The sequence below is a fragment of the Rattus norvegicus genome, chromosome 6, assembly GCF_021556685.1.
Source record: "Rattus norvegicus strain SHRSP/BbbUtx chromosome 6, alternate assembly SHRSP_T2T, whole genome shotgun sequence".
NCBI classification, from domain to species: domain Eukaryota; kingdom Metazoa; phylum Chordata; class Mammalia; order Rodentia; family Muridae; genus Rattus; species Rattus norvegicus.
In genome coordinates this window covers 126,493,159-126,505,718 of record NC_141539.1, presented here as the reverse complement: position 1 = coordinate 126,505,718, position 12,560 = coordinate 126,493,159, and the positions used below count along the sequence as shown (strand labels likewise).

Below are 12,560 nucleotides of genomic sequence, written 5' to 3'. Positions count from 1 at the left end.
CAGGAAATCCAGGACTCAATGAGAAGATCAAACCTAAGGATAATAGGTATAGAAGAGGGTGAAGACTCCCAGCTCAAAGGACCAGAAAATATCTTCAACAAAATCATAGAAGAAAACTTCACTAACCTAAAGAAAGAGATGCCCATAAACATACAAAAGCCTACAGAACTCCAAATAGATTGGACCAGAAAAGAAACACCTCCCGCCACATAATTGTCAAAACACCAAATGCACAAAATAAAGAATATTAAAAGCAGTAAGGGAAAAAGGTCAAGTAACATATAAAGGCAGACCTATCAGAATCACACCAGACTTCTTACCGGAGACTATGAAAGCCAGAAGATCCTGGACAGATGTCATACAGACCCTAAGAGAACACAAGTGCCAGCCCAGGTTACTGTATCCTGCAAAACTCTCAATTAACATAGATAGAGAAACCAAGATATTCCATGACAAAACCAAATTTACACAATATCTTTCTACAAATCCAGCACTACAAAGGATAATAAATGGTAAAGCCCAACATAAGGAGGCAAGCTATACCCTAGAAGAAGCAAGAAACTAATCATCTTAGCAACAAAACAAAGAAAAGAAAAGCACACAAACATAACCTCACATCCAAATATGAGTATAACAGGAAGCAATAATCACTATTCCTTAATATCTCTCAACATCAATGGCCTCAACTCCCCAATAAAAAGACATAGATTAACAAACTGGATACGCAACAAGGACCCTGCATTCTGCTGCCTACAGGAAACACACCTCAGAGACAAAGACAGACACTACCTCAGAGTGAAAGGCTGGAAAACAACTCTCCAAGCAAATGGTCAGAAGAAGCAAGCTGGAGTAGCCATTCTAATATCAAATAAAATCAATTTTCAACTAAAAGTCATCAAAAAAGATAAGGAAGGACACTTCATATTCATCAAAGGAAAAATCCACCAAGATGAACTCTCAATCCTAAATATCTATGCCCCAAATACAAGGGCACCTACATGCGTAAAAGAAACCTTACTAAAGCTCAAAACACACATTGCACCTCACACAATAATAGTGGGAGATTATTTCACCTCACACCAGTGAGAATGGCTAAGATCAAAAACTCAGGGGACAGCAGATGCTGGCGAGGATGTGGAGAAAGAGGTATACTCCTCCATTGTTGGTGGGATTGCAAACTGGTACAACCATTCTGGAAATCAGTCTGGAGGTTCCTCAGAAAATTGGAGATTGAACTGCCTGAGGATCCAGCTATACCTCTCTTGGGCATATACCCAAAAGATGCCCCAACATATAAAAAAGACACGTGCTCCACTATGTTCATTGCAGCCTTATTTATAATAGCCAGAAGCTGGAAAGAACCCAGATGCCCTTCAACAGAGGAATGGATACAGAAAATGTGGTACATCTACACAATGGAATATTACTCAGCTATCAAAAACAACGACTTTATGAAATTCGTAGGCAAATGGTTGGAACTGGAAAACATCATCCTGAGTGAGGTAACCCAATCACAGAAAGACATACATGGTATGCACTCATTGATAAGTGGCTATTAGCCCAAATGCTTGAATTACCCTAGATGCCTAGAACAAATGAAACTCAAGACGGATGATCACAATGTGAATGCTTCACTCCTTCTTTAAAAGGGGAACAAGAATACCCTTGGCAGGGAAGAGAGAGGCAAAGATTAAAACAGAGACTGAAGGAACACCCATTCAGAGCCTGCCCCACATGTGGCCCATACATATACAGCCACCCAATTAGACAAGATGGATGAAGCAAAGAAGTGCAGACCGACAGGAGCCGGATGTAGATCTCTCCTGAGAGACACAGCCAGAATACAGCAAATACAGAGGCGAATGCCAGCAGCAAACCACTGAACTGAGAATAGGACCCCCGTTGAAGGAATCAGAGAAAGAACTGGAAGAGCTTGAAGGGGCTCGAGACCCCATATGTACAACAATGCCAAGCAACCAGAGCTTCCAGGTACTAAGCCACTACCTAAAGACTATACATGGACTGACCCTGGACTCTGACCTCATAGGTAGCAATGAATATCCTAGTAAGAGCACCAGTGGAAGGGGAAGCCCTGGGTCCTGCTAAGACTGAACCCCCAGTGAACTAGACTGGTGCGGGGAGGGCGGCAATGGGGGGATGGTTGGGAGGGGAACACCCATAAGGAAGGGGAGGGGGGAGGGGGATGTTTGCCCGGAAACCGGGAAAGGGAATAACACTCGAAATGTATATAAGAAATACTCAAGTTAATTAAAAAAAAAAAAGAAAGAAAGAAAAAAATGGGGTTCAGAGCTAAACAAAGAATTCACAGCTGAGGAATGCCGAATGGCTGAGAAAACCCTAAAGAAATGTTCAACATCTTTAGTCATAAGGGAAATGCAAATCAAAACAACCCTGAGATTTCACCTCACACCAGTGAGAATGGCTAAGATCAAAAACTCAGGTGACAGCAGATGCTGGCGAGGATGTGGAGAAAGAGGAACACTCCTCCATTGTTGGTGGGATTGCAGACTGGTAAAACCATTCTGGAAATCAGTCTGGAGGTTCCTCAGAAAATTGGACATTGAACTGCCTGAGGATCCAGCTATACCTCTCTTGGGCATATACCCAAAAGATGCCTCAACATATAAAAGAGACACGTGCTCCACTATGTTCATCCCAGCCTTATTTATAATAGCCAGAAACTGGAAAGAACCCAGATGCCCTTCAACAGAGGAATGGATACAGAAAATGTGGTACATCTACACAATGGAATATTACTCAGCTATCAAAAACAACGACTTTATGAAATTCGTAGGCAAATGGTTGGAACTGGAAAACATCATCCTGAGTGAGCTAACCCAATCACAGAAAGACACACATGGTATGCACTCATTGATAAGTGGCTATTAGCCCAAATGCTTGAATTACCCTAGATCCCTAGAACAAACGAAACTCAAGACGGATGATCAAAATGTGAATGCTTCACTCCTTCTTTAAATGAGGAAAAAGAATACCCTTGGCAGGGAAGGGAGAGGCAAAGATTAAAACAGAGACTGAAGGAACACCCATTCAGAGCCTGCCCCACATGTGGCCCATACATATACAGCCACCCAATTAGACAAAATGGATGAAGCAAAGAAGTGCAGACCGACAGGAGCCGGATGTAGATCTCTCCTGAGAGACACAGCCAGAATACAGCAAATACAGAGGCGAATGCCAGCAGCAAACCACTAAACTGAGAATAGGACCCCCGTTGAAGGAATCAGAGAAAGAACTGGAAGAGCTTGAAGGGGCTCGAGACCCCATATGTACAACAATGCCAAGCAACCAGAGCTTCCAGGGACTAAGCCACTACCTAAAGAGTATACATGGACTGACCCTGGACTCTGACCTCATAGGTAGCAATGAATATCCTAGTAAGAGCACCAGTGGAAGGGGAAGCCCTGGGTCCTGCTAAGACTGAACCCCCAGTGAACTAGTCTATGGGGGGAGGGCGGCAATGGGGGGAGGGTTGGGAGGGGAACACCCATAAGGAAGGGGAGGGGGAGGGGGATGTTTGCCCGGAAACTGGGAAAGGGAATAACACTCGAAATGTATATAAGAAATACTCAAGTTAATAAAAAAAAAAGAAAAAAAAACAAATTTAGTATACTGAAAAAAAAACAGTTGTCTGGAAAATCAAAACATGTATGCCATGGTGAATAATAACACATAGCCCTTTTCCTTTGCTTAATCTCTTGCAGATAAACTACAGACCTCCATCTAAGATGGGAATTTCTATTCCACTCACAGATAATTTTTACCATGCAGACCCTAGCAAGCCCATACCGAGAAACCGATTTCACAAGTCAAAGGTAAATAATTTGTCTATAAATGAACTACACACTCATGCACACACATGCTCACACAGGCACACAGGCACAATGATTGCCTCTATTCAAAATCCTAGTCGTGGTTTGGTTTTGTTAGATGTGCTGAAGTTCAAGACACTAAGCCAAACAGAAATACATATTAGGTTCTGGGATAGGAGACTTCTTCTCTTACCTTGCCTTTTCATCATGTTTCAACATGACATCTCCCATACTCATTCTATCCTAGCCATGTTGGCCTCTTTTCTGTTTCTCTGATATTTTTCCACATCAGGTCTTTGCAGCTGCAACAACAACCCTTCATCTTCTGTCATATGTCATACCCCACTGTGACCTTTGTCAGGGCTTTGCTTTTTAATGCCCAGCTCAGAATGAGGCCTTCCCTGACTAGTCCCTGTAGAATGATAGTCCCACCTCTACCATCCCTGACTGACTATTGCTTCCTATATTCTCCATACCATGTGTTACTGTTCTAACATTTTACTCTCTAGTTTTATTTTTGTGTCTTTCTGACATCATAAGAAAATAAGTTCTTAAAACACAACTGATTTCTTCTGGTTTGCTTTGTTTTTCCTGATACTAAAGATCAAGCCAAGGTCTAGGACATGCCAGTCAAGGGTTTTTGTTTTGACCTATTCCTACCATATCACATAGAGCCCAGCCAGCATCTGACAAAGGAATGTTCAGGAATCTTTGAACTAGTATATCATGATGGCACATACCTATGTAATCTCATCAGTTCAGAAGACCAAGGCAGGAGCATCAGGAGTTTGAGGACAGCTTGTGTAACATAGTAAGTTTGAGGCCTCTTTCAGTGACTCAGACAGACACTGCCTCAAAAGACAGAGACAGAGACAGAGCGAGACAGAAACAGAGTTGTACACACTAATAATACATACTATATTCTTGTTCTTTTTTTTTTAATTTTATATTTTTTTTTCGAGTGTTATTCCCTTTCCCGGTATCCAGGCAAACATCCCCCTCCCCCCTCCCCTTCCTTATGGGTGTTCCCCTCCCAACCATCCCCCCATTGCCGCCCTCCTCCCACCAGTCTAGTTCACTGGGGGTTCAGTCTTAGCAGGACCCAGGGCTTCCCCTTCCACTGGTGCTCTTACTAGGATATTCATTGCTACCTATGAGGTCAGAGTCCAGGGTCAGTCCATGTATAGTCTTTGGGTAGTGGCTTAGTCCCTGGAAGCTCTGGTTTATATGCTTGTTCTTATAGACAGAAAATATTCCTAGATTACCACACTAATTGCTGAATTATTCTGGGATTTAAGGGCAAGAAGTTCTGCTCCAAACAGTGAGGCACTAAGACACTGAGTTCTCCAACTACATTTTCTTTCAAAGATAAAGCCTGTCTTCTTACTATGCCCAGTCCCTATATTGACATAAGATGTTTTTGCTTGGATATCCTTACTTTCCTGGGATTCCCCGTTTCTTTACACCCTGGACTGCCTGCCTCCAGACCATACTCACCCTCATGGGTTGGGTATGGGGTGGCACTGAATCAATGGCTCAGACTCCAGGATCAGGTGAGAACTCCATAGCAAGCTGATGAGAATGCCACCAAAAGCTCATTTAATAATTCCCTGGGAGTGCCCTTTGTATCCTACACCCAATTCCCATTGGGCCCAAGCAAGCATGTCTTCCAAGTGGCAATTTCAAATTGGCTGTCATTGTCTGTGTCACAAATCTTTAGACCCTCAGGCAGTTTTCAAATTGGTCCTCATGTAGAAGTTGCCTCCTCAACTGAGTGCCCCAATCCTCCTGCACTCCTCACCATGATTTCCCAGAATGTTAAATAGGAAATATGCCCAATTCATACCAATTAATTAAGAGAAAGATTTGATCATTTGTTTTGTTTTGTTTTGTTGAACAAGGTCTTATTGTATAGTCCAGATTAGCAAAAACTTATGTAGTCCAGGCTGACTTGGAACTACTGAATATCTTGACTCAAAATGCTGAGTTTCCTGACATGAATCACCACATCTCCTCTCTAAGAGGCGTTTGAATTCAAGATTTGTGGCATATGATCGTCATACAGTTCAGCACTTCTGGTGTTATCATATAGGGATCATAATTCTCTAAGGTTACACCCCTACACATGGAAAACGGTATCTCTATGTGCTTGCACACTAGTCAGAGAAACTCATTGTAAAAGGAAAAGTCACAACAAGGAAGTGAAATATCATTACATTACAACATTCATAATCTCATCTCCTGGGCAAGCACTCTATTGCAGATCTGTATCCACGATGCCTCTTATTTTATCATTAATGAATTTTCTTCTTTTAACTTCTTGAAACTTTATTATTCAGAGAACAAATATTTCCTAAACACTTATTTTGGGGAAACTACAAATTATAAAAACAAGTCAACCTATGTTGCTTCTGTCTACAGGAAACTGGCAAATACAAACAGTGTGCTAATGTTACCAGTCGGGAAATGTGCAACTGCTCACAACATCAAAAGACTTCACATGCTGTTGCTTTCTCAGATTGCAAAGAAAAGGCAAGGCAATTTGTAATTAGCTTATGGTGGAATGGTTTCCTAGTCCCATGAATGCAAGTGTGCCTTTAGTTAGACATGAAAACTCAAACATGGGGCTGGAGGGATGGCTGAATGGAGAAGAGCACTTGCTGCTTTTACTGAAGACTCAGCTTCAATTTTCAGAATCCACACCCAGTTCCCAACCTTCTACAACTCCAGTTCTAGAGATCTGATGTCTCTTGTGGCTTCTACTGGCAGTGTAGACAATCAGCTTAGAGACGATCATGCAGGCAAAATTCCATATATGTAAAACCATATCTTTAACAAAACACAATAAAATCTCACATCTGGAAATAACATCTATTATGACTTAAAACTAAATATAACACAGCTAAAAGGATTTGACTTTTGTACATGGGAGAAATAATTATCAAAAGTTATCTCTGATGTAAAACAAAAATATCTGCTCTAGCCTCTCCATATCATGCAACACATATACAGATACACATGTATCAACACACACATACACACATACACACACATACACATAACATACACACATACACACATACACACACATACACATACACACATTAACAATTGCAATGAACAACAGTAATAGCAATAGTAATAATAATAAATTAATTTAACTTACTCTAATTCTTAAGAATATCATGTGATTTAGCTGTGCCACTTCTGGATATATATGCTAAAGACTTAGGCAATACACCACAGAGTTAAATGCTCATACTTGTTTATTACTGCAGTACTCACAAACACTAAGAAATGAAACTATCTTAAATGTCCATGGATAAACTATTTGTCCAGGAGTATTTTTCAGCAATAAACGAAACAAAACAAAACAAAGCAAAGCATGAAAAGATGACATTCGCAGGAAAAGTACTGTTTGATAGTACTGCAGGTCATTGTGTTAAGGGAAATAAACCAGGCTTAGAGGAAGAGTACTATGTTTTTCCTCATATGAAGACTCTACACTTAAGTTTAGTTGGGGAAGTAGAAAGTAGAAAAGCAACTACACAAGAGGAGGAAAGACCTTAAATTGTGGTAGATAGATAAGAGAATTTATGTGTTGTAAGCAAAAGGGAGTTCTGTTTGGGGAGAAGAGCATTTCAGAGAAGGTACAAAACAAAAACCCAATGTACCATGACAACTATGTAAAGTAATTCCATGATACACACACACACACACACACACATATGTGTGTGTGTATAAATAAATGTGTGTTAAAAACCCCATAATGACTGACATAGATCACTTTGTATACTAACTTCAATATTTTTAAAAATCATGGATCTCATTATTATGAATGCTGATACATACCATTTCCATGTCTGAAAGGCAGAGATTCTAAGAAGCATTCCATTTAGAACAGCCAAGGTTCTGCAAACATTTCATTCATTTCCTGGCCATAAATGATACTATTGAATTTTCCATTTTTATATGTATTCATGGAATTTGTATTTTAGGTTCATCGTTTCAAGTTTCCAGTCACACAATACCCAGTTGCTTTGGAAATTTTCAATGAAAGAGATAAAATCTCCGCAGAACCTCCATATTTGGTTACCATGACTGAAGTGAATATGAGGGAAAACTGGCAACTAAGTATGACTTTCTGTCCCTTCTGCTCATCTTACAAGTCATTCTTTTTTCAGTGGTTTTCAAAACCGAGTAGATTGCAAAGTCTGTTCACATGAGAAATAGGCAGCTTTTGGAAAAGGAGTTGAGTCACTGGTGTGTTCACATTCACCTTGGCCATGTCCTTTTTATGTTCTCATCACATTTGGTAACCTGAATTCAACTAAATAAGGCCATTTTCTTATTTGAACTCAGGACTGGAGATATTGCTCAGTATTAGGAGTATATGACTCTTGTAGAGGATTCAAGTCAAGCAACTCACATGCCTGTAACTCCAGCTGCAGGGTGTTCTATGCCTATACCCACATACAAACATAATTAAAAATAAATATTTAGCAAATAATTTGCAGCAAAAGAATGAATCTGAAAGTTATGTTGTAGATTAGTAGCAATGATGAGTTTGTGCTGTGAACCAGTTGTGTGTGTCTTTCTTTATTAATCACTATCACAGCAGTTACTGAAATATTCTAAGTATTTTCAGGTAATCTGTAGGATATGTTTCTAATTATGTAAGTAAAGTTTGAGGAAGTTTTTTTTTTAGTTGAATGCGGTAACAAGGGGTTGGGGATTTAGCTCAGTGGTAGAGTGCTTGCCTAGCAAGCACAAGGCCCTGGGTTTGGTCCTCAGCTCCGGAAAAAAAAAAAGTTCCAATTTTTAAGGGCTGGAGAGATGGCTCAGCTGTTAAGAGCACTGACTGCTCTTCCAGAGGTCCTGAGTTCCCAGCAACCACATGGTGGCTCACAACCATCTGTAAAGAGATCCGATGCCCTCTTCTGGTGTATCTGAAGACAGCTACAGTGTACTTATATATAATAAATGAATAAATCTTTAAAAAAAAAAAGAATGTGGTAACACACAGTTGTAATCCCAGCACTTGGTTGGTAAAGGAAGGAGGATCAGCAGTTCAGGTCAGCTTCAATTCTATAATGTGATAAGACCAGCCTGGGCTACATGACACATTGTTCCAAAAAGAAGGAAGAAAAAAAAAAAAAAAGAAAGCAAATGGGGATTTTATGGTAAAAAAAAAAAAAAAGCTAAAAAAGAAATAGGCACATTTTACAACACAAAAGGAAATTTATTTAAATTCAGTTTTACCCCAAAGATAAAATTTTTAGTTGCATATTTATGTGTGAATATTTTCAGGTAATTAACAGAGAGATAGATAGATAGATAGATAGATAGATAGATAGATAGATAGATAGATACATACATACATACATACATACATACATACATACATACATACACATGCATGCATATATATGTACATACATATGTAAAAGCACACAGAAAAAGGGGGAAGGGAGGGAAAGGGAGAGGGAGAAGGAGAGAGAAGATAACATCTGGGACAGGAAGTCAGGGTAGAATGCTTGCCTACAATGCTCAAAGCCCTAGACTCAGTTCCAGTGTTGCCCCACAAAAGAGACAGGAAGATGGCAAAAAGGTCTGGTGAAGTGGGTAGATAAGCTGAATCGAGATTTAATTAGTTAGCACTGTATCACTATTTTTACAGTCAATTAGTTCAGTGAGCCTTATTGTGCCAAATTTAGTGTTTTCTTGAAGTGAAAACTCCAGTAAAGACAATAAAGTCCCATTTCCTGTAATCAATATTTCCAGATTCTGTTGTTCCCTGGTGTCTCTTATCAGACTTGGAGAATTGACTTTTAAATATGTAAGCATTTTTTTTCTTTTTCCAGAGCTGAGGACCAAACCCAGGGCCTTGTGCTAACTGGGCAAGCACTCTACCACTGAGCTAAATCTCCAACCCCTTATATGTGAGCATTTTAAAAGCAGAGTGTTAAGCTAGTGAGTTAGTATTAACTAACTCACTATTAGTATTCCCAAGAGAAATCAGCTAATGAGACAGTCAGATCCTAAATTATTTTCTTTTGCTTCAATCCCCATTACATTACTGTAGTTTACAACACCTACACCAGCTTACTTAGAAAAACATGAAGAATTAGGTGGGGAGAGCTATTTACTTCTCCTGGAGAACCCTTTAGTAGTCCTATTATGCAACCCTTTAGTAGTCCTATTGTGCAACCCTTTAGTAGTCCTACTGTGCAACCCTTTAGTAGTCCTATTGTGCAAGTTTACTGCCATCTTAGGCAAATCATTTGCTTACCACTATGAAAAGTGGAAAGTATGTTCATGTCAGGAATGGTGTCTTATAAGTCAGAAACTAGAAAAAAGAACTCGGTCTGAAGGAAAGAGAGCAGAAGAAGCCCCCTGCTTCTTGAGGAGCACATTGGAGCAATGTGCGCAGTTAAGCTAATTCTACCTGAAGAGAACTGAGTATGTAGTTTGCTAGCAGAGTACTTGCCTACTATGAACAAGGCGCTGGTGTTCCCCAAAACCAGACTCTCGTTCCTTTTGATGAATATGGATGTTTTATCTGTATGTCTGGGTATCATTTGCACACCTGGTATCCTCAGAAGCCAGAAGAGGCCAAGATTCAGATCCCTAGAGCTGGAGTTGCAGATGGTTGTGACTTGCTACATGGATATTGGAAATCAAGCCCAGGTCCTCTACAAGAACAGCGAGTGCTCTTAACCACTCAGTCATCTCTCCAGCCTTAAGTACCAGACACAACTTGAAAATAAAAGTAGACAATTATCCTTTGAGCCCAAATCTGCACTTGGGTCTGTCTTATTTTCTGCAACTCTTTGAGATGCTCACACCCACATTCTGGGTATATTTTACTATCTTCTGAGGGCCCCTTTTCTTCTCTTAGCTGTTGTGCTTTCACCTATATTAAAATACCTTAGGAAAACACAACTCTAAAGATACTTCACAACTCACACAAAACTAAGACCATGAATTCTGTAGTCATGTCACACAATAAAATATTTTGTTGTATCTCACTGCATGTAACAACTTTTAGGCTAAAATATGAAAATGTAAGTGTGCTTAAAATGTATTTCATGTATTTCAGAACACAATGTGCCAGAAAATGTTAAGAAAATGAAGAATTACTTAGAACCACTACTTAAGACCCCAGTGTATAATCCTTTGGGTCTCAACCTAAGCATAAAGGTAAACTGACAGCATTATCATTTTTCCCATGTAGAGTTCAAAGTAAAGAACTTAGGCTAAAGTAAGATTGAAAGGTTACAAGCTGATGAATGGTGCAAATAGCACCTTTAAATTATGCAGAAAATTTTATATTTTTAAAATTTCCCTTGGTTTCTTATTTTCTAAATGAATCAGTGGAACTGATTGGAACATTAATTTACTCTATTGCAAAAGATAAGCCAGTTGTCTCCACTAGCTAGGGATCCCAGGGATACATAAAGCCCAAGTTAGTGCAAAAACAAACAAACCCAGGAGAAATGCAAAGATACATTAAAACCACAGAAATTTAGTGGAGACTCATGAGTGTTCATGAAAGCCAAGTAATTTTATGTTTTAGTTTCATTCTCATAGATGTGTTCTCATAGAAGTAGCTCTCCTGAGTACTTTTGTTGAAATGAACACACACCTTGAGGATAACCATCTGTGTTTGTTCCACAGGGCTCTGAGCTGTTTCACTTCAGAGTGTCTGTGGTTCCTGGAGTCAGCTTTTGTGACTTACATGAAGAATTTCAGGTATGGTAAATGAGTACTGCACAAAATGAGATGAGTACAGAAATGGTACAACTCTTGTCAATCTAACTTATGGATAAAAATACCAGGAGCAGCCTTTGTGTGCTGGATGAGGCTTGAACAGAGTATGGCAGAGATAAGCGTGTGGATGGCAGGGGAGGCTGAGTGACCGTAGAATTCTGGGTGGAATTTTGCTGTGTGGTTAGTTGTGGGCATCAAACAATGTTCAGTGTTTTACATAACCTCTTTGGTTTTTACTTTTAGATTTATGTCGATGAAGTACCACTGCCTTTTCCAGGACATGCACTAATAGCTGTTTCAACATCTGTAGTGCTAGGGGGATTAATTTTTATGGCATTTGTATTCCAACTGCGTAACATCCACCCATTGAGAGCATTGAAGAGATCTATTATGGGAAATCCTGTACAAACCTCAACTACAACTGTCAACTCATAATTGAAAGTCTGTATAATTAACAAATGATAATCAATTATCTTTGAATCCTAGTTCCATTAAACATGTTCATATAATATATATTTATAAAATGTGCATTTGGGACAATGTTATAGAATTATTATACTATTATAATTCTAGTTCCTGATGGTCAGCAGTTCCATATTGCATTTTCTGCTTTTTAAAATACATAAAAGATTATTTGAGCACTTACATGGAATGGGTTTTCTTTTTTTTAGATTGTTTTCCAAAATAAATAGTGATAACCAATTCTGTGTGGAATGGGTTTTCTGAAATATATAGTTCTTATGCTCTAGAGACCATTTTGTAGGGCCAGGTTCTAGATGGAATTGTGATACAGTAAGGGCATCATTACACATTGGGAGTCAGGCATAGAGAGGGTCATCAGTGGAAGAAGAAATAGGGCAATATTGTATGTCCTCAAAGCCTTTCCCCAAGCTCCTTCTAATGTTTGGTTGTGGGTCTCTACATCTGTGTCTGAAA

The 12,560-nt window shown here is 39.4% G+C and overlaps 1 protein-coding gene across 1 annotated transcript in view; it reads left to right on the top strand.

The window, feature by feature from the left end:
* Window positions 1–12,326, top strand: part of Catsperb (catsper channel auxiliary subunit beta) — a 288,739-nt gene extending 276,413 nt beyond the window's left edge. Inside the window, 6 exon segments of the mRNA NM_001433284.1 lie at window positions 3,744–3,854; window positions 6,273–6,383; window positions 7,850–7,985; window positions 10,954–11,054; window positions 11,532–11,606; window positions 11,868–12,326. Of these exon segments, the coding sequence (NP_001420213.1) occupies window positions 3,744–3,854; window positions 6,273–6,383; window positions 7,850–7,985; window positions 10,954–11,054; window positions 11,532–11,606; window positions 11,868–12,059 (726 nt within the window). The 3' untranslated portion in view covers window positions 12,060–12,326.
* The last annotated feature ends 234 nt before the right edge of the window (window positions 12,327–12,560 follow it).